We start from the raw sequence: 22,500 nt of genomic DNA, 5'->3' as shown, positions 1-22,500 counted from the left end.
CTTACCATAGCTAAATAGTCTCTTTATAATTGAAGCTATTAAGGCTTTCAAGAGGAAACTGAAGACTTTCTTATTCAGCAAGTGCTTAGGTAGTGACAATCTAACAGTAAGCGAGAAATACCCACTGTGAAATGTTAAATGCTCCCGAATAAACATAAAACGACCGTGGAGGTCCTGTAGAGAGTAGGGTTCCCTTACTGTACAGGACCAGATAAGCAGACCTTAAAGTAAAGGTAAATGTTTGTTTCATTCGAACTTGATAAATTTCCGACAGTTTGGAGATGTTGAAATTGGGATAATCAAGATGGGAATGGAATTTCCAAATTGCCAAAGGTGTGACTAGTGTCTTCTCGGGAGCTAGGTAGGTAGATAAAAGTCGCTTAACTCTAACCTAGAAAAAAAAACCCACGGAATGTAGTTTCAGAGAAACAAAAAAACACAAGATTGGGTTTTTTTATTGTTTCTCAGTATATCGCAGGATTAACCCTTTAGGCTTGTGGTGGTCGATGGGGTAAGTCCCTAACTAGTGAACGCCAGACTGGGGTTAGAGTCCCGCTCAGACTCGTTAGTTCTTTGGTCGCTGTAACCTCGCCATCCTTGTGAGCTAAGGATGGGGGTTTTGGGGGAGCCTATCTGCTGAGTCATCAGCAGCCATTGCCTGGTCCTCCTTAGTCCTAGCTTGGGTGGAAAGGGGGCTTGGTCGTTAATCATATGTATATATGGTCACTCTATAGGGCATTGTCCTGCTTGAGTGGCCTTTAAACTTTTAATAGCTTAATACTGTTTAGGGGTAAAAGTTGGTAATTTTCGCAATTTGGTTATATGCATAAAAAATGTGTACCTATTTTTTTTTTTTTTTCAAAATAGCCGTTCTGTGAAGTTTATTAATTGGTTAATGGTCTTTGAGAATTATTTCATTGGAATGTTTGGACATTTTGAATGACTATGATGGAGATTGATTTCCACTTTAATTGAAGAGAGGGGCGGACCTTACCTGTCATTTGAAGAACCCTAGAATAGATCAATGGGATTTGATTTCCAATAATAATATTATTATTATTATTATTATTATTATTATTATTATTATTATTATTATTATTATTACTAGCTAAGCTACAACCTTAGTTGGAAAATCAGGATGCTATAAGCTTAAAGGCTCTAACAGGGAAAAATTGCCCAGTGAAGAAAGAAAACTAGGAAATGAACTACAAGAGAAGTAATGAACAGTTAAAATAAAATTTTTAAAATATTGTAACAGCATTGAAATAATATTTCACATATAAACTATTAAAAACTTCTAAATAACCAAGAGGAAGAGAAATAAGATAGTGGACTGAATGTATACCCTCAACCAAAAGATTAGGAGTGTAATATAGTTTCTTGTTGTTTCGTCATCATAACATGAACGAGGGTAACTTCACACTTGTGACAAGTTTCCAGTGATTTGTTTAACCAAAGTGACTAAATAAACGGAAGCTTGACCTTAAGCTGTGAAAAAAAAAAAAATGTTTATTTTCATTTCTCGAAGCCACGATGACGAATCCTTGTGTCATTGCAAGCAAGAGATAAGAATAATTTCGTAATACCTAAATGAATAATTCTGTAAGGTGGGTGTATTTCTACGCAGTAGAATTCGTCCTAAAGATAATGAGTCAGTAGGAAAATGTCCGAGCGTCATTTGTCTTGTTATAAGGCATTAGTCTAGTGAATGACCTTTTTCATAGGCCAGTGAAGACAAGGGTGGTGGGCGGCTGTCTGGTTATGTCCGTGTGACCTGTAAATCCGCTACATGCGTATGCTTTATTTTCTCTCTCTCTCTCTCTCTCTCTCTCTCTCTCTCTCTCTCTCTCTCTCTCTCTCTCTCTCTCTCTCTCTCTCTCTCTATATATATATATATATATATATATATATATGGATATATGTGCTTATCCATATGTGCATATGCATATATATATATATATATATATATATACGTACGTATGTAAATGTTTTTAGATTTGTATGTATGCATTTATATTATGTATGAAATTGTGTATATTCATATATATATATATATATATATATATATATATATATACATACATATTAATTATAGTGTTACGTATGTGTATATATGTATGTGTGACCGTGTTCTACGAAGAAGTAGTTGCACAAAGCTGTGCGTATTAGATTATGACTTATAAGAAAGTGTTGAAATCTGGAAAAAAAAACTTGTTTTACAGTTGAATTAAGAGAAAAAAAGTACAGGGATTTCTCTCGCGTACAAACATTTTCACAGGATGTGAAGGAGCGTTAATGTAGGACATTAAGTGCTAGAGAGGTCGTTGGGTAAAACGTCTATTGCAGTCGTAGAATAATATTTTTATCTCTTTATTGATGTGTATGCACGCTTTACTTATTATAAGTCTTGAATATATTATTAGCAGATTGCCTGCAGTATAGTCAATTCTTTTTAGTGAGGCAGATTTGCAGAGACTCGCAGGGATGCTCTTTTAGCTCGGAAAAAGGTTTCCTGATCGCTGATTGGTTGGACAAGTTAATTCTAACCAATCAGAGAGTAGGAAACTTTTCCGAGCTAAAAGGGCATCGCCGCGAGGCAGATGCGCCTCATTAAAAATAATTGAGCATAGATAAGGATATTTTTAAACTTTAAATAGTTACCTCCGTCAACGAAGTTGGGAGGAGGTTATGTTTTCGCCCGAGTTTGTCAGTTTGTCTGTTTGTTTGTAATAACTTCCTAGCCACAATTTTATTCGTAGAGTAGTGAAACTTTCAGGGAATAATTGTTGAAACGTGGAAGCGATTCAATTTTGAAAGTCCTATGTCAAAGGTCAAGGTCAAGGTGGACTGACTTAACCATAACTTTGACCCTGTTTACACATGGTTGTCACAGACTTTAAATACGCCTACGTTCTAAATTGATTCTGGGAAAGGCAAGCTGTTTTCGAGAAGTAAGACCTCGATGTTAGGATGCCAGAAAACTTCAAATCAATCAATCGAGAAGTAAGCTGCCGTGGCGGAAGTCTGCACTCAGTTTTTATTTTCTCGTTGGAATTAGATTACTTTACCATCTATAAAGTTTTTACTCTTCGCATAAAAGTTTTGGAACGAATGAGACTCGAAAATCAAACGGTTGGGTTATACAGAAGGTTTTCAACACCATATTCCTTGAGCTTTAAGAACTTTTAATATTTCTTATACGTTTCTTCATGAGATGGAATTCCAGAAGACATGGGCTTTTGATTTTGCGTCTTACGTGGCGATCCGTAGTCGTAAATTTCAGGGAAATATTCATATTTCGTTTTGAATTAGCCTGGTATGTAATTTTGAATTAGCCTGGTATGTACTATGTACCAAACCAATTGAACAAACGACATATCTATGGCGACATTGACATCTGATAGTTCGTTCCTTATCTAATCTGCGGCATATTCACTTTGGTTCCCATATCTTCTTTTGATACAATTTCTAAAGGTATTCTTCAGGGTGAACCTTTGTTCCCCTAGAGTCTCGTCTGATGTTGACTACTTGCATACTCATTTCTTTTGAAGGAGCTAGAGTAATTTTTTTCTTGTCAACAGTACAGTGGTAAAGTGCTCGCCTAGCATTCGCATGGCAGCAGATCGATCCCAATCCTGGACCGTGAGTTAAACCTGTTTACTGAGGGCCACTGCTGTGGTTAGGCACCATAGTAGATATTTGCCTTGCCCGGCTGACGTTCTAGTGAGCATCTATTCTGATGAATCTGGAACTGGAACCAGACACCTTTACGTTTACAATGTCTATCGTTCGTCTATTTGTGAACTTCTCACATTTTCCTCCATCTCTTGAATGCTCTTAGTTTTCAAGTAAAACTGACATAAATCAGTCTTCATTTGGGGGGGTTTAAGTTTTGTTCATCAAATGTCTCGCTCGTAGAGATAACAAAAGCTTGATTGAGAGCATTATCGTATATGTTAGATTATCTTGTCAGTCATTTCTCTCGTTTCCTTTTTCAAGTTATCTGTGTTGGACTTACAACGGCTCTTTGAACGAGGTGCCCCTATCTGACCCTTGTATTTTTCAATGATCTTGTTTGTCCTCAGTTACGTATAATCCCCCCTCTCTCTCTCTCTCTCTCTCTCTCTCTCTCTCTCTCTCTCTCTCTCTCTCTCTCTCTCTCTCTCTCTCTCTCTCTAAGGGGACAGTTAATAGAGGCATTCAAAATTCTAAAAGGAATAACAAATGTAGATTACATCAATCTATTCACGCTTAGCACCAATCAGTCCAGAGGCAACGGATACAAACTGGAATATAAAAGATACAACACCACTCAATGTGGCAATTTCTTTACATACAAAATATCAAATGCATAGAATAGGCTTCCAGCAGATGTAATAAACATTAACACGGTAAAAGAGTTCAAAAATAAGTTAGACAAGATCATAAGAACTCTCCAAATGCTTAAAGTAAATCATTCTACCCAAGAGCAAATGGAGTCTCCCCGGTTGGAGTAAAAAGTATTTGAGACATCCAAAATCCTTATTGTTTCTTCTAATATTAAATTGATATTTTCAAAGTAGGAGCAACAGCAGCGTTATCAATAACAGGATGCCAGTACCATAAATTTTGATTTCATATCTCGAATTTAGACAAAGCAGCCTTAGCAGGAAAAGTTCGAATAAAAAGCTAATATGAGTGTCTTCATTATTTAAATATGATAGATCTATTTTAACGTTGTTACTGATCATGATATATTTTATATTATTTATTCACTACTTCTCTTATATAGTTAAGTTTCCTTATTTCCTTTCCTCATCGGCTATTTCACCCCTTAATAGAGCTGAGAGCTAGTAGCATCTTGCTTTTCTATCTAGGGTTGTAGCTTAGTTAATAATAATAATAATAATAATAATAATAATAATGATGATAATAGTAATAATAATAGTAATAATAATAGTAATAATAGTAATAATTATAATTAATTTTCTACAATATCAACCATTCATTATTAGTAATAATAATAATAATAATAATAATAATCATCATCATCATCATCATCATTATAATAATATTAACAATAATAACAATTATAATAATAATAATTATTATTATAATAGTAATAGTAATTATAGTAATAATAATAATAATGCATTTTCTACAATATCAACAATTCATTACTAAGAAACTGCCGGCTAACATTTCTTCTTCGCTTTCCTTTGAAGACGAAGAAATGAAATTTGGTTCGATTTTCGATACTTAAACATCTAGTCGACTGTTTGAAGACGCGGAGATTGGAACATAGATGTCGGTATTATGTTTTAGGAAGTTGGGACTTTTTGTGATGTTGGTAGAAGATGCCATCAGTCAAAATTAATTTTTAATGTTTCCAGTTGAGTTTTAATATGCGTTTTTTATCTGTAGGGACTAACGACTTATAAGAATTTTTACTGTACCTTTCTAAATAAAGGTTTAAGTTCAAGCCAAAACTACATCTATTTTTTTCATTTTCATTATAACGTTTGTTTCAAGTGACGCTGATATGAGATTCTCTCTCTCTCTCTCTCTCTCTCTCTCTCTCTCTCTCTCTCTCTCTCTCTCTCTCTCTCTCTCTCTCTCTCTCATCTACTGTAAATATGACATAGTTTATGTTGACCCTTAGGGAAATTTGACCATCTTACATTATAGAAAACGGGAAGCTATACAAATTTTGTTACAGAAAGTTTTGTATTATAAAAGAAAACGTGATTAATTTCTTCTGAATTAGTTAGTTTTATACAACTATAACAGAAGTTTATAAACCTATTGATATCTATTTAAAGGAAAATGTTTTAAGGCTTCAAAGAATATCGGAGGCCAGCATTACATATTTATTTACAATACTATAATCCGAGCCAATTGCTTTCCGATGGCTTTTGAGGGTAACTTAATAATTTAGGCGTCCGAATAGGTAAACCAATGTTGTCACAGAGTGCGAAAGGAAGTCTGCCAACTGTTCATTGTAGGCAGCTAGTTTCTTTATCTTCTTATTCATCCTCTTTGTCTACATCTTTTACCACTTCTTTGTGGGGTCGATATTTCTGACCAGCTTTCTCCATCTACCTATGGTTTCTTTATGGATCATGATAATTTAATAGATATAGCTTATATCCTCAAAATATTTACTGGGTGACTAATATCTTGCATTTAAGCTCCATCATCTTTGTGGGTACAGAGGAAATGTCAATCATGAGTTGTTTATGAAACCCCTGAAGTGTTGTACGTTTCACAAACGACGTCTGATTTCCTGACGTTTCAGGGAATTGTCATGCTCTTGCTATGACGTCATGTGCTAAAATGCTTCGTCTGGATTTTCTCGGCTTGTACTTTTTCCCTTTACATTTTTTTTAGTTTTACTTTAGATATACATGTTGTTTTTATATAAGTTTGTTCAGTTGTACAGATGTATGGCATACTATTCTATCTAATTTCTCTTCCTCTAGTTTTGTTAAAGTTTTTTTTATTTAGATAGGAAATATTAATTTTAAGGTTGTTGTTTTTAAAATTTTTATTATTCCTAGTTTCCTCACTGCTTTTCCAACTAGGGTTGTAGCTTGGCAAGTAATATAATGATGATACAGTGACATTTTGCAAAAAAAAAAATTATATATTTTTTTTTCATTATCATGCAAGTTAGTTCAGTGATATTGTTGTATATGTCATTCATAGTGACGTTCTGCTAAACAATATTATTTTCTTAATATTTTTTCTTGATTAATGAATCGAGGATTTTTTAGAAAGCATATTTCTATTCCAATTCATGTAATACTCATGATGAAATCGTCAGTTTCCTGCTATGAAAATATGAATACTTTTAAAATCACTGTTTACATGGAGTGTGCATCATTTTAGGGAGAGTTCATACTGTCATCATTTTCAGCTATGTAGTTAAGAACACAAACTTCTCAACAACGTTTTTAATTGAATGACAGATCTTCATCAACTCAATTTAGCTTATTGCACACCTTAACTTTTAATGCTTTTTGAAAGTTACAATACAGGGACATGTTATGAATGGATAGAACTAATAAATTGTCCTAACTCTACACTTCCAGGAAGAATAAAAAAAAAATAGATTTATCCATTTATCTATTTAAGTGTATACTTATTTTTTTTTAGGACCCTTTTGATCGTAGCATTCCCTTTTTCCAACTTAGCGTACAACTTAAATTGTAATAGAAATGATGTTAGAAATAATTTTAATATTAATGATGAATATAATAATAATAAAGTGATGGAAAGGTTTGATTATAGACTTGTTTGCCATGAAGTGTGTTTTTCTATGCCGGATTTCCTGTTGGCATTACAGTACTATTATCTAAGGTCTTGTTGATAAAACATGAACACATTTGTCACTTACTTTATTTGATAAATTTATACGGAGACTTGTATATTGATCTTGGGGTAATTTCTCTCTCTCTCTCTCTCTCTCTCTCTCTCTCTCTCTCTCTCTCTCTCTCTCTCTCTCTCTAATAAGGTGACAGTGCAATTCAAAGCTGTCCTGCATCACCCTTATAGTTATTGCTATTTTCTAAGCTATGCTCAAACAGGGAAAATAGCCCAGGGAGGAAATGAAATAAGCCAATAGAGAAGCATTAACAATCATAATAAAATATTCTAAAAACAGTAACAACTTAAAGATAAATCTTTCATGTAAAAACTATAAAAACTTTAAAAAAAAGAGTTAAGAATATTGTACCCGAGTGTACCCTCAAACAAGAGATTGATATTTTTCATATCAGTTGCTCGTGCAAGTTGTAGATAATTCTTAATCTCACGCTGAGTGCCAAACTTTATACACGTGAGCTAGAATTGCTTATGAATTCAAACGACCGTCCCTCTGGACGTGTCATTTCTTCCCTGTGCCTCATTATGCTGCTGATAACTTATCATGACTTTTCAGCAAAGACTATACTTACTTTCGGGTCATTCTTTGAATTACCTTTTTCTACCTGTTCAGTGTTCTAACAATTGCAATAATAATGGAAATGATGATGATGATAATAATAATAATAATAATAATAATAATAATAATAATAATAATAATAATGATGATGATGATGATGATAAAATTATGATAATGCTGATGATGATAAAATTATGATAATGCTGATGATGATAAAATTATGATGATGATGATAAAATTATGATGATGATGATAAAAGTATGATGATGATGATGATGATAATAATAATAATGATGATGATGATGATAATAATAAAATGATGATGATGATGATAATAAAATGATGATGATGATGATGATAATAAAATGATGATGATAATAATAAAATGATGATGATGGTGATAATAAAATGATGATGATGGTGATAATAATAATGTGTGTAGCTGCCACCACACACCATCCTAGTGTTAGGTTGATGTACTTATAAGTATCCTTATACTTGCTAGCGGATAATAATGCAAGAAAAATAAAGACGCCTTGAGGTTTCTCTCTAATGGCCGGTACCTAATGTTCTTCATAGTCGGACCACTAGCTTTAATATTTACCAGTAGGCATTAGCTCTAGTTGCGGAGTAAAGGTAAACCTGGTCTGAACAATTTTACCGTCGAGTTCAGCTACATTTAGACACTGTTCAATCTCTTAAATTACTGTTGTTGTTGTTGTTGTTTACGGTAAATGTGGCACTACTGCTATTACTACTTGCATATGATTGCCTGATCTTTATAGTAATCGAGTTGTGGAGAATTGGGCTATGTGTATTCACGGCTACTCAATATCTAATAATGTTTCAATGTTTTTAAATTATTTTTTAATTTTTCATTACTTCATATATCGTTTATTTCCTTATTTCATTTACTCACTGGGCTATTTTTCCCTGTTGGAGCCCTTGGGCTTATAGCATCTTGCTCTTCCAACTAGAGTTGTAGCTCAGCTAGTAATAATAACAATAATAATGATAATAATATAATTGCCTGATCTTGTATACTAATGATTTGTGGGAAATTGGGGCTATGCGCATTCACGGCTATTCAATATCTGATAATGATAACTTGCATTTATTATTATTTTATTATTATTATTATTATTACTGATACATATATACACTTCCCCCAATTTTGCAGGGTAGCCGACATCAAACAAATGAAAAAAAAAATGAAAACTATTATTGATGCAATTACAAAATTCCCTTTTTTTTTTTTTTTTTTTTTTTTTTCTTTTACTGAAGTCAAGATAAACACAAAAAACTCAAATTACTCTTTATCTTGATTACAGCACCCGGAGTACAACGAAGAGGAGCTGAACAACCTGTTCAAGCTTTTCTGCCGGTACGCCACACCCAGCACGAAGAAGGGCTCCATCTCGCTGGACGATTTCAAGAAACTGCTGGAGTCCCTGGAACTGACCCAGACCCACCTGGAAGCGAAGGAGACCTACGACTCCATTTGCAAGGATGGCAAAGTCTCCCTGGACGAGTTCATGAAGCTCGTCAAAGAGCTCACAGCCAAGACGGGCAAGATCAACTTGGATGTGAGTTGATATTTAGATTTTTGTTTTTATTTTATGGGTTTGAATCTACAGTAGTTTTACCTTTTGAACGAAGCCATGTTTTTGGAAATGCTTTATTAAGTGTTGCTTAAAGGTCAATATTGAATTGTCATTGTATAGATCTTGGAAAAACTTAAACGAAAAAAAAGAATGGGTGAAGGAAGTCTCTTAATCTTCTTTATGCGGGATGGAAGAAGTTAGAATTATCCCTAGTCCCATTTTGAAAATGCATTTGAATTATCCTTAGGCCTATTTTGAAAATGCATTTGAATTATCCTTAGGCCTATTTTGAAAATGCATTTGAATTATCCTTAGGACTATTTTGAAAATGCATTTGAATTATCCTTAGGACTATTTTGAAAAGAATGCATTTGAATTATCCTTAGGCCCATTTTGAAAATGCATTTGAATTACCCTTAGGCCTATTTTGAAAATGCATTTGAATTATCCTTAGGCTTATTTTGAAAATGCATTTGAATTACCCTTAGGCCTATTTTGAAAATGCATTTGAATTATCCTTAGGCCGATTTTGAAAATGCATTTGAATTATCCTTAGGCCGATTTTGAAAATGCATTTGAATTACCCTTAGGCCTATTTTGAAAATGCATTTGAATTACCCTTAGGCCTATTTTGAAAATGCATTTGAATTATCCTTAGGCCCATTTTGAAAATTCATTTGAATTATCCTTAGGCCCATTTTGAAAATGCATTTGAATGATCCTTAGGCCCATTTTGAAAATGCATTTGAATGATCCTTAGGCCCATTTTGAAAATGCATTTGAATGATCCTTAGGCCCATTTTGAAAATGCATTTGAATTATCCTTAGGACTATTTTGAAAATGCATTTGAATTATCCTTAGGACTATTTTGAAAATGCTTTTGAATTATCCTTAGGACTATTTTGAAAGTGCACTTGAATTATCCTTAGGACTATTTGAAAGTGCATTTGAATTATCCTTAGGACTATTTTGAAAATGCACTTGAATTATCCTTAGGCCGTTTTTGAAAATGCATTTGAATTATTCTTAGGCCTATTTTGAAAATACATTTATATTATAAATAAAAAATATCTACGAGCGAAATAATCAAAATGGATTAATTTCAGTATTGTTCTGTGGTACACAATTAGCTAAACTATAATGTATCTAGATTTACTTTTATACTTTCAGTTGTGGGAAAGAATATGCTGCTATACAGTATACATCATTTAAGAGTTACATTAACCCAGCTTCTCTCCTTACATTATTTTGTATTTCATGTTTCTGGAATACGGAGTTAATGAATATCAAAATAAAAAGTTTTTGTGTGTAAGAAGAAATACAGTAAGAGTAGAAAGAACATCTGTTCAAAACATTAGTTCCATAATCTTCAATTTCGCAAATTCCGCAGAAACCAAAGCTTTCCTTTCGAGATCATTGCAAGACGAAATTGCCCCCCCCCCCCCACGTGTAAAAGTACATATACCACATTTTATAATACAAAAAAAAATATTTCCCTTACAAAACATTAGTTCCATAATATTCAATTTCGCAAATTCCACAGAAACCAAAGCTTTCCTTTCGAGATCATTGCAAGACGAAATTGCCCCCCCCCCCACACACGTGTAAAAGTACATATACCACATTTTATAATACAAAAAAAATATTTCCCTTACAAAACATTAGTTTCATAATCTTCAATTTCGCAAATTCCGCAGAAACCAAAGCTTTCCTTTCGAGATCATTGCAAGACGAAATTGCCCCCCCCCCCCCCACGTGTAAAAGTACATATACCACATTTTATAATACAAAAAAAAATATTTCCCTTACAAAACATTAGTTCCATAATATTCAATTTCGCAAATTCCACAGAAACCAAAGCTTTCCTTTCGAGATCATTGCAAGACGAAATTGCCCCCCCCCCCCCACGTGTAAAAGTACATATACCACATTTTATAATGCAAAAAAAAAAATATATTATTTCCCTTTTTTAAAGTGTCCTTCGCCTTTCACGATCCTCTCATAAACCGCGAGAAAGTAAGTGTTGTAAATTTCTCTCTTTAACGCGTTGACCGCATTTTTGGGTCTATCGTTCAAGAGGATGTGTGAGAGCAGATCAACAAGATAGGAAGCTGATGTTGGACAAGGAAAGGGGGGTGAGGGGGGCGCAGGGGGGGGGGGTGGAGTTTAGGAGGGTTGATTTTTCAATATTTGGAGAGCTTCTGGGAATCATTTGAATTAGGGATTGTTATATTTTTTATGTAACTTGGTTAAATATATATAAATATTAAAATTGTTATTAAAATTATTATTGGAAGTAAAATTGTGAGTATTATTAAAATTATTAGTTGTAAGATTATGATTATTATTCAGATTATGAGTAGTGAAATTGAGATTATTAGAATTATTATTAAAATTATTATTAGTTGTGATATTATGATTATTATTAAAATTTAGTTGTAAAATTATGATTATTCAAATTATTATGAGTAGTAAAATTATGATTATTATTAAAATTATTATTATTAGAATTATTATTAGTAGTAAAATTATTATTAATAATAAAATTATTATAGGCTTATTGAAACAGTGAAAATGGTATTTTTGGCTGAATTTTATCACATTTTATCCGCAGATTGTTTATCTTGTATCAATATCTATTGTATTTGCGATTTTGCCACGTTTTGCGTTTTTATCAGTGTTATATATCTGTTTGCATGCAATTTAGCGTGTTTCTATTTCTTGACCAATCTACCATCCGTTCTGGTTCAGCCATCCTTGCCAAGATTCTTGGGCCGAATGTATTGCACTATATCAAGGTGTCATGTTTCTTGGGCCGAATGTGTTGTACTATATCAAGGTGTCATGATTCTTGGGCCGAATGTGTTGTACTATATCCTGGTGTCATGTTTCTTGGGCCGAATGTGTTGTACTATATCAAGGTGTCATGATTCTTGGGCCGAATGTGTTGTACTATATCCTGGTGTCATGTTTCTTGGGCCGAATGTGTTGTACTATATCCTGGTGTCATGATTCTTGGACCTAATGTGTTGTACTATATCCTGGTGTTATGATTCTTGGGCTGAATGTGTTGTACTATATCCTGGTGTCATGATTCTTGGGCCGAATGCGTTGTACTATATCCCGGTGTCATGATTCTTGGGCCGAATGCGTTGTACTATATCCTGGTGTCATGATTCTTGGGCCGAATGCGTTGTACTATATCCCGGTGTCATGATTCTTGGGCCGAATGCGTTGTACTATATCCTGGTGTCATGATCCTTGGGCCGAATGCGTTGTACTATATCCCGGTGTCATGATTCTTGGGCCGAATGCGTTGTACTATATCCTGGTGTCATGATTCTTGGGCAGAATGCGTTGTACTATATCCCGGTGTCATGATTCTTGGGCCGAATGCGTTGTACTATATCCTGGTGTCATGATTCTTGGGCAGAATGCGTTGTACTATATCCCGGTGTCATGATTCTTGGGCCGAATGCGTTGTACTATATCCTGGTGTCATGATTCTTGGGCAGAATGCGTTGTACTATATCCTGGTGTCATGATTGTTGGGCCGAATATGTTGTACTATATCCCGGTGTCAGGCCAGAATGTGTTGTACTATATCCTGGCGTCATGATTCTTGGGCCGAATGCGTTGTACTATATCCTGGTGTCATGATTCTGGGGCCGAATGTGTTGTACTATATCCTGGTGTCATGATTCTTGGGCCGAATGTGTTGTACTATATCCTGGTGTCATGATTCTTGGGCATAATGTGTTGTACCATGCTAGCGGTATATTTACTCTAGTTTTGTTTCAGAATCAGGTCTTCTGATGGCTATTTAAATTGTATAAGTACGTCTTCGCTTTTATGGTTTTATTTGAATATTCTTTTCTTCTTTATATATAATAAATGATATTGGCGTCAATGACGTTAGATGTCAGGATGCCAGAAAACTTCAAATCAATCAATCACACCTTAACTGTGTCGATCTAATAATGATATCATGATCATTTTGCCTTGTCATTGTATTTACTATTGGGGAATTTCATGAAGTTTCTTCGTCAAAAGTCGGGTGTGTGGAATTTACTGTGAAATTTATTTACCCTTGAAATGTCCTCCTTGTGCTATATAGAATTATTCGTTCATAAAAGTTCGTACTATTTTTTTTATTTATTTTTAAAGAAAATTTTAACTACTTTCTATTACTAGATGATTAGAAAGTTGTAAAATGTCTTCACAGCAGTTTATGAATGCATAGTTATTAACGTGCAATGTTCCACTATGAACCTTTTCATGAAGATTAAAACATAATTGTTTTAATTTAGATTGAAAAGTAATCTTTGTAGATGGTGTTCTTCGATGTTTTCCTAACTATATAAAATTTTCTTTCCTATTTGTAGGAATCCGGAGGACTACCAGAAATTATAGGACTTTTTTCCCTTAGATACTGCGAAAACTGATATTCATTGCTAAATATATTTTTTCTCATTACTTAAAAAAACTAGCCTTTACTTTATCTTTGTTGTCGTTATGTATAATAGTCGTTTCTGCTATATGTAAAAATCCGGAAGACAAGAAATTATAAGACTTTTTTTTTGGGGGGGGGGGGAGATACGGCGTAAACCGCTATTTATTGCAAAATATATTTTTTCTCATTTCTTGAGAAACCCATCGTTTCCTCATTGTTGTCCTTACCCGAGTAGGAAGTATTATTACACTCATATCTACTTAGGGCCTGTAGTGTACTTATTTCTCTTTGGCTGAGGTTATAGCAACCAATCTAAGAGTTATCATTAATTATCGTTTTTAAGGGTATAAGAAACCCGTGATCACCATGCTGTAATAGTGGTCCATGTAACACATGTTTAAGGACATCTTGCTCCAGATTACCCATAGATGGCAGAACTTTGAGGTACCGATATATTAAAGTAGACTGTGACCCCTAATAAACAGTACAGCTCGCGTAAGGGACTTGGGGGACATAAAAATATGAATACGGAATGAAATAAATGAAAATGCGACATAAAAATATGAATACGGAATGAAATAAATGAAAATGCGACATAAAAATTTTAATACGAAATGAAATAAATGAAAATGAGACATAAAAATACGAAAACGGAATGAAATGAATGAAAAGGAGACAAAAATTTGAATACGAAATGAAATAAATGAAGACATAAAAATTTGAGTAAGAAATTAATTAAATGAAACGGAGACATAAAAATATGAATACTGAATGAAACAAATGAAGACATAGGAATTTGAATACGGAATTAAATAAATGAAAAGTTGACATAAAAATATGAATACTGAATGAAACAAATGAAGACAGGAATTTGAATACGGAGTTAAATAAATGAAAAGGAGACATAAAAATATGAATACCAAATAAAATTAATGAAAAAGGTTGTTGAAACTAAACTTTTTAGGATAGAATACCTGGAAATTATAGTCGAGAGGGTTATTAAAGGTGAATTCTCCAAACTAGGTGTTCACCTTTGGTAGTTTAGTCATGGATGTAAAATAAAGGTGACCTTGTCGTATGGAGTCCAGAGAGTTATTAATAAAATTGAGGTTATTTCCCCCTTTAGGAAAATTTTATTGTAAATCCAACTTCATACTTGAAATGCATTTACGGAAAATAAGCAGGTTTCTTTTATCTTTATAGCTAGTTATACTTAGGAAGTTCTAAAGAGTATTTTATTTGTATTAAAATCCGCGCCATCAAATGAAGAAAAACTTTATTTTTAATTGCCTAAATAAAAGTATAAAATATATCGTGACTTCCTTACCTTTAGAAAAAAAAATTTTTATTGTAGTGGCCAAAATAAGTAGCATAAAATATTTCCTGGCGTTCTTATCATTAGAGAAAAATAATTTTATTTTTAGTTTCCAAAATAAATAGTATAAAATATATCATGACGTCCTTACCATTAGAGAAAATTTTTTTATTTTATTTTTAGCTGCCAAAATAGAGTTTAAAATGTTTCCTGACGTCCTTACCATTAGAGAAAAAACATTTTATTTTTAGTTGCCAAAATGAATAGCATAAAATGTTTCATGGCGTCCTTACCATTAGAGAAAAAAAATTATTTTTAGTAGCCATAATTAATAAATTATAAAATTTTTCATAACGTTCGTACCCTCAAATAGAGAAAAATCTTTTTATTTTTAGCTGCTAAATTAAAAAAAAAAGCTATATAAGAAATTTTTCATAACGTCTAATGAAACTATATATATATATATATATATATATAATATATAATTATATATATATAATATATAATTATATATATAATATATAATTATATATATATGTATATATATATATATATATATGTATATATATATAATGTATTATTCAATATTGCTGTAAGGGAAGGGCTGTGCAGTATCTCTATCAGAACTGCATGGGTTTGCCTACCTCGCTCGCTTGCCCTAATGCATTTCCGATAAGGCAAAGGGAAGACTCGGCCAGTATAGGCGAAGCGCTCATGTCTCTCAGAGTTTTGGTCATATTATATTTAGTCTCCCGGAGAAGATGGTTTTCGGATTGATGGTTACCTCTTCGTTGTTGTTTTGTAAATTGCTGTTAACGATGATTTATGCTTTGGTATTCTCAGTGGGGGTTCGATGTAAAGGTTGTAAATATATTCTTAAAGTAGAACTGTCAGTGGTAAATATATTTTCAAAGTAGAACTGTCAGTGGTAAATATATTCTCAAAGAAGAACTCAGTGGTAAATATATTCTCAAAGAAGAACTGTCAGTGGTAAATATATTCTCAAAGTAGAACTGTCAGTGGTAAATATATTCTCAAAGTAGAACTGTCAGTGGTAAATATATTCTCAAAGAAGAACTGTCAGTGGTAAATATATTCTCAAAGTAGAACTGTCAGTGGTAAATATATTCTATAAGTAGAACTGTCAGAAGTTGATGAATTTACTATCTCTCTCTCTCTCTCTCTCTCTCTCTCTCTCTCCCTCTCTCTCTCTCTCTCTCTCTCATGCCCGCGTGTTAATGGAGTTCCTCGTGAAAAGAATATAAACAAAGAGGATTTTTTATGGTTCTTGAAGTATTTTGGTGCCAACCAGGATATTCTTTCTTGGACGTGTATTGCAATATGTGGCTGGAATAACTTACCTACGAGGAATCTCTCTCTCTCTCTCTCTCTCTCTCTCTCTCTCGGGTTTATATATATATATATATATATTATATATATATATATATATATATGTATATCTATATCCAGGGTTTATTATGTATAGAATATAACCACAAGGCATCTCTCTCTCTCTCTCTCTCTCTCTTTCTCTCTCTCTCTCTCTCTCTCTCTCTCTCTTTCTCTCTATATCTCTCTCTCTCTCTCTCTCTCTCTCTCTCGCTCGGGTTTATATATATATATATATATATATACTGTATATATATTATATATATCTATCTATATCCAGGGTTTATGTATAGAATATAATCACAAGGCCTCTCTCTCTCTCTCTCTCTCTCTCTCTCTCTCCGTGGTTTATTATACAAATATTATAGCCACGAGGCAACCTTCTTTCCAGTTATCCCACTTTCACACCTGTTATAAGGCTTTCTTATCAACATATAATAATTCCCCATAAGAGAACCTTAAAGCTGTTTGAATGGGAGAATTGACCAGCCATAAATCCTCGAATCGCTTCCTTGTTGATTTATAGATTGTAAATTTACAAATAGACCTGGAGCCAATGCTTCTGGCAATGGTAATCAAGGTGTAATTGTGACGTGGGCACCACTACCGCATTACAGATCACAAAACGTTGCCGACAAAAACAAAATAGTGTTTTTTTGCAATGTTTATTGTTTTACAGCACTGACTTTCAATTGTTTTTTTTTTATCTGATCAGAAGTTTGGTCCAAGAGTCTGAGGTCTTTTAGTCTGTCTTCCACCGGACTTCTTCGCGAGCAGAAGTCCTGGAGCGGTTTAAGATATTTCGTGTATAAAATATTGTTCGTTTAGTGGCGGGGAAACTGTGTATTTTGTCATTTAGAAACTGACTGTAATTAATTTAAAAGATATCAAGTGTATTTTCACCTTTTGAAATTTACTTATGATTTAAATCTTCAATTAATAGAATAGGGTGCAAAGAATTTAAATTTTGTCTTTTAGGAAAATTAGTTTGATGTTTCCGTGGAAAATCTGTATTTTGACTATAGAATTTATTTCGCGCAAGAAAATTAAGTTGTGAAAGACAGGATGTCATGTTTTGGTTGCACATTTCTTCCTTGCGTGTCCAGCTCTTAGTTTCGTGATTCAGATGTCTTTTTTTTTTTTTTTATTATGCAAATGCATTGTTTCAATTTCAAGGTCACTGATGGAATGTTTATTGTTGTTGCATGATATTTAATTATGTCGAGCCGTTGCGTGATATTTAATTAATTATTCCGAGGCTATTATTATCTCAGCGTTTTTATTATAAAATTACCAAGTTTCTTAATTCCATGCACTTGCTATTTTTAACTTGGCTTGGTATGTGGGATTTTGGGCAATATAAAGATTCGTTCTTTATCAGTTTCGAGTGAGTGGACCATTTCTACCTGCATTAACAGTGAATATGATGAATTCGTGTTTACTATCCGAGGCCCTTTGCGTCAATATTCGTAGATGATGATGATGATGATGAATTCTTGTTTATTATCGCAAGCGAGGTATAAAAGCTTAACCTTTTTCATCTCACACTTATCCTGTATAACTTAATTCAGCCAGTCACATCTGTGTTGGAGCCGACACAGATGTGATCGGCTGAATTAAGTTATATACAGGATAAGTGTGAGACAAATGAATGTTTAAATTTAGAATTAATTTTCGAACACTTATCCTGTATAACTTATTGAGCCGATCACACCTGTGTCGGCTCCAACACAGATGTGATCGGCTGAATTAGGATGAATGTTCAAAAATTAATTTTAAATTTAAACTTTCAATTGTCTCACACTTATCCTGTATAACTTAATTCAGCCGATAACATCTGTGTTGGAGCCGACACAGGTGTGATCGGTTCAATTAAGTTATACAGGTGTTCAAAAATTAATTCTAAATTTAAAAATTCACATCTTTCCAAATCATTCACGAAACTGAAAGCTGGAAGAAAGACCAAAAACCGAAACGTGACATTCCGTAAACGTTGAAATCAAATTTCACTTAGTTTCCGAACCCCTCAGAATTATCTAGAAGAAGCCATAGCCTTCGCTATGCCTTTTTTCGAAAACGTGGCCACCATCAGGGCCCTCACAGCGAAGCAGATAAGCAAGTTGAACAACTCCCAGCTGAAGGAGGGCTTGACAACCCTTATTCTGCACGAGCGAACGCACGGTCCCTCTAACAGCCAGATCCTGGGCGAAGTCCTGGCTCTGAAGAGGGAATTAGCCGAAGTCAAAGAGATGCATTCGAACGTTGAAAAGATGGCAGAGAGAGTAGAGTACGTCTACAGAGTTATCCATCGCCACCAGGTAGTTTAACATGGTGTGTCTTTTCGGCATTTATTTGTTTTTAAATCTTTTGCTCCTGTTCCTTTTGCCTTGACGCACTGGGATGTCCATGTTGGAAACCCTTGGTATCGTAGCATGATAATGATGATGATGAAAATCCTTTTAAATCTCATCTCTCTCTCTCTCTCTCTCTCTCTCTCTCTCTCTCTCGGGTTTATTATAGAGAGATTATAACCCCGATGGAATCTCTCTCTCTCTCTCTCTCTCTCCGGAGTTTATTATATATAGATTATAACCATGATGGAATCTCTCTCTCTCTCTCTCTCCTCTCTCTCTCTCCGGGGTTTATTTTATAGAGTATAACCACGAAGGAATTTCTCTCTCTCTCTCTCTCTCTCTCTCTCTCTCTGGGGTTTATTAAAGAGTATCTCTCTCTCTCAACTCTCTCTCTCTCTCTCTCTCCGGGGTTTACTATAGAGTATAACCACGAGGGAGTCTCTCTCCCTCTCTCTCTCTCTCTCTCTCTCTGGGGTTTATTAAAGAGTATAATCTCTCTCTCTCTCTCTCTCTCCCTCCCTCTCTCTCTCCCTCCCGGGGTTTATTATATATAGAGTATAACCTCTCTCTCTCTCTCTCTCTCTCTCTCTCTCTCATTGGGCAATTCACTGCCCAACTTGATCTATGGCGTTCTCAAAAGCTCGTCTCCAAGCAATCAAATGTAATTGGCTGTCCAAAAACTTGGCATTGAGGAGATATTCTTTCTGAAGCATAATTCAAAACTCCATTTTAGCCTCTTGAGAATTTCTTGAGAAATAGTTTAAAAAGTCATGATAATAGTGATGATAAAAATTACCTTTTAAACCTCTTTTTAAAAGATCTTAATATATTTAGATATATTTTACTTCCTATTTGTAGTATAATCTTAACGTTTCTTATGCCTTTTCTCACTGGGCTTCTCTCCCCATTGGAATCATTGGGCTTGTAGCCCATCGCTCTTCCAATTAGGATTGCAGCTTGGCTAGTTGTAATTATCCTAATAATGAATGTTTATATATAAACATGCCAGCCAAAAAAAATTATATATATATATATGCATATATATATACATATATATATACATATATATATATAATATATATATATATATATATTTGTATATATATATATATATACATATATTTATATATATATATATATATATATTTATATATATATATATATATATATATTACATATATATATATATATTACATATATATATATATATATATATTACATATATATATATATATTACATATATATATATATATATATTACATATATATATATATATATATATATTACATATATATATATATATATTACATATATATATATATATATATTACATATATATATATATATTACATATATATATATATATATTACATATATATATATTACATATATATATATATATTACATATATATATATATATATATATTACATATATATATATATATATATTACATATATATATATATTACATATATATATATATATATATTACATATATATATATATATATTACATATATATATATATATATATTACATATATATATATATATATTACATATATATATATATATATATATTACATATATATATATATTACATATATATATATTACATATATATATATATTACATATATATATATATTACATATATATATATTACATATATATATATATATATATATATTCGTCGAATTACCAAGTCTCGAGCATAGGAACGTTGTTCATATATAAAGATAACATTTAGGATTGTGGTGGCCTGGTGGTAGTGTCCTTGCCTGGTGATTGTCAGGCTGAGGTTTGAGTCTCGCTCAAACTCGTTAGTTCCTTACGTCTCTGCAACCTTACCATCCACGTGAGCTAAAGATGTGGGGTTTGGGGGAGCCTTTAGATCTATCTGGCGAGTCATCAGCAGCCAATGCCTGGCCCTCCTTGGTTCTAGCTTGGGTGGAGAGGAGTCTTGGGCTCTGATCATATGTATATATGATCAGTCTCTAGGGCATCGTCCTGCTTGATAGGGCAATGTCACTGTCCCTTTAATCTGCGGCCTTTAAACTTGGCCTTTTATTCTATACGATCAATATAGATCGGCTTTAGATGAAGTTTCTTTCAATAGCTGTCCAATTTCTTTGGAAGTAGATTTTAACTATCAACAAAAGTTTACCAATTTTTTTTAAAGGTTGACAAATTGATTGGTTTGGAGGAAATGATGGAAATCTTAAGTGAAAGACCAGCCTTATTTGCTGCCAGTCTTGGAAAATTGAGCTCATACGAATGCTTGATTAAAAACAGGGGTGAATTTCATTGTCGAACCAAGGCCACTTTTTAATATTATGATTGCTTGTTACAGAAAATGAAAGGCAATCTAACAATGTTTTAGATTTTTTAAGATTTTATATGTGGCGTAGCATAACATCTAAACAAGATACCAATATTACCCATATTTTGCTGAAATATCTTTCAGTATTTAGTATAAGCATTTCGATTTATGATAAGCCCAGTTATCAAAATTGTCATTATAATTAATTTTATCGTTAAAAACAGAAAATATAGTTTGCTTAGCCTGCATCACCTAACGTTAACTCTGCATCAAGATTCAAGGTGAGGTTCGACTTCCTGCATTTATAACTCGAAACAATCCATTAAAACCATCGAATTCACAGAACGTAAGGCATTATTTATCTCTCAACTCAGCATCCGGCAAAATCCCTCTAAACCGAGCACGTCACACCACGCAGGCCTTGGTGATACCTCTTGAATAATGAATAGAGACAGACGGTGTCGACAGTGTTTACCACAATATGTCGCTTGGGAAGAACTTGGGACTGCCCAGTCTGCTGACCAGATCCTCTTGATGAAGAAATGCCCGGTTTCTGGTGGAAGCTACTCTTACTAACGTTTAAGATACTGAATCAAAATGAACCAAAATATCTAAAAGAATGCCTGAATAAACTATAACTAGAAACAAATGTTAACATAAGACACATGAGTGACAAACATAAGCTATCTGAACCAAGAACAAATAGTAAATTTGGTGAAAGGGCTTTTAGTTACTGTGCGCTTAGACATTATAATAAACTGCCAACTGAAATGAAGGACCTAAAGGGAGCAATTGAATTTAAGAAGAAACTAAAGACATTACTTTTCACAAGATCATATGATTTGGAAGATGCTACAATCAAAGAATTGTATAAGTTATAATGAAAATGTTTCGTTAGATGATTAATATGGACCCGCCCGAGAAGTAGTTCACTCGACTTCAGTGGAGGGTTGGATTTAAACCCAAAACAAGTAAACAAGTAAGAACAGGCGGATTCTGATGTTGCGCAGTTCCAAGGAGATAGGTAATTTTGCTGTTGCCGAGAGCGCTGCAGATTTTTTCACGCTTGGTGTAGTTTTCCTGGTTGCTGGAATGCAGGTGTGTCGTCGCCATGAGGGAAACTGCATCTTTAAGGGAC

The 22,500-nt window shown here is 33.4% G+C and overlaps 1 protein-coding gene across 1 annotated transcript in view; it reads left to right on the top strand.

Annotated features, from left to right (window-relative positions):
• LOC137647137 (EF-hand domain-containing protein D2 homolog) overlaps nt 1-22,500 on the top strand; it is a 74,704-nt gene that overhangs the window by 45,791 nt on the left and 6,413 nt on the right. The window contains exon 2 of the mRNA XM_068380392.1: nt 9,256-9,510. Within this exon, the coding sequence (XP_068236493.1) occupies nt 9,256-9,510 (255 nt within the window). The remainder of the gene's footprint in view (nt 1-9,255; nt 9,511-22,500) is intronic.

This window comes from Palaemon carinicauda, chromosome 9 (genome assembly GCF_036898095.1).
Source record: "Palaemon carinicauda isolate YSFRI2023 chromosome 9, ASM3689809v2, whole genome shotgun sequence".
Classification (NCBI taxonomy): domain Eukaryota; kingdom Metazoa; phylum Arthropoda; class Malacostraca; order Decapoda; family Palaemonidae; genus Palaemon; species Palaemon carinicauda.
This window is presented reverse-complemented; position numbering and strand designations above follow the sequence as displayed.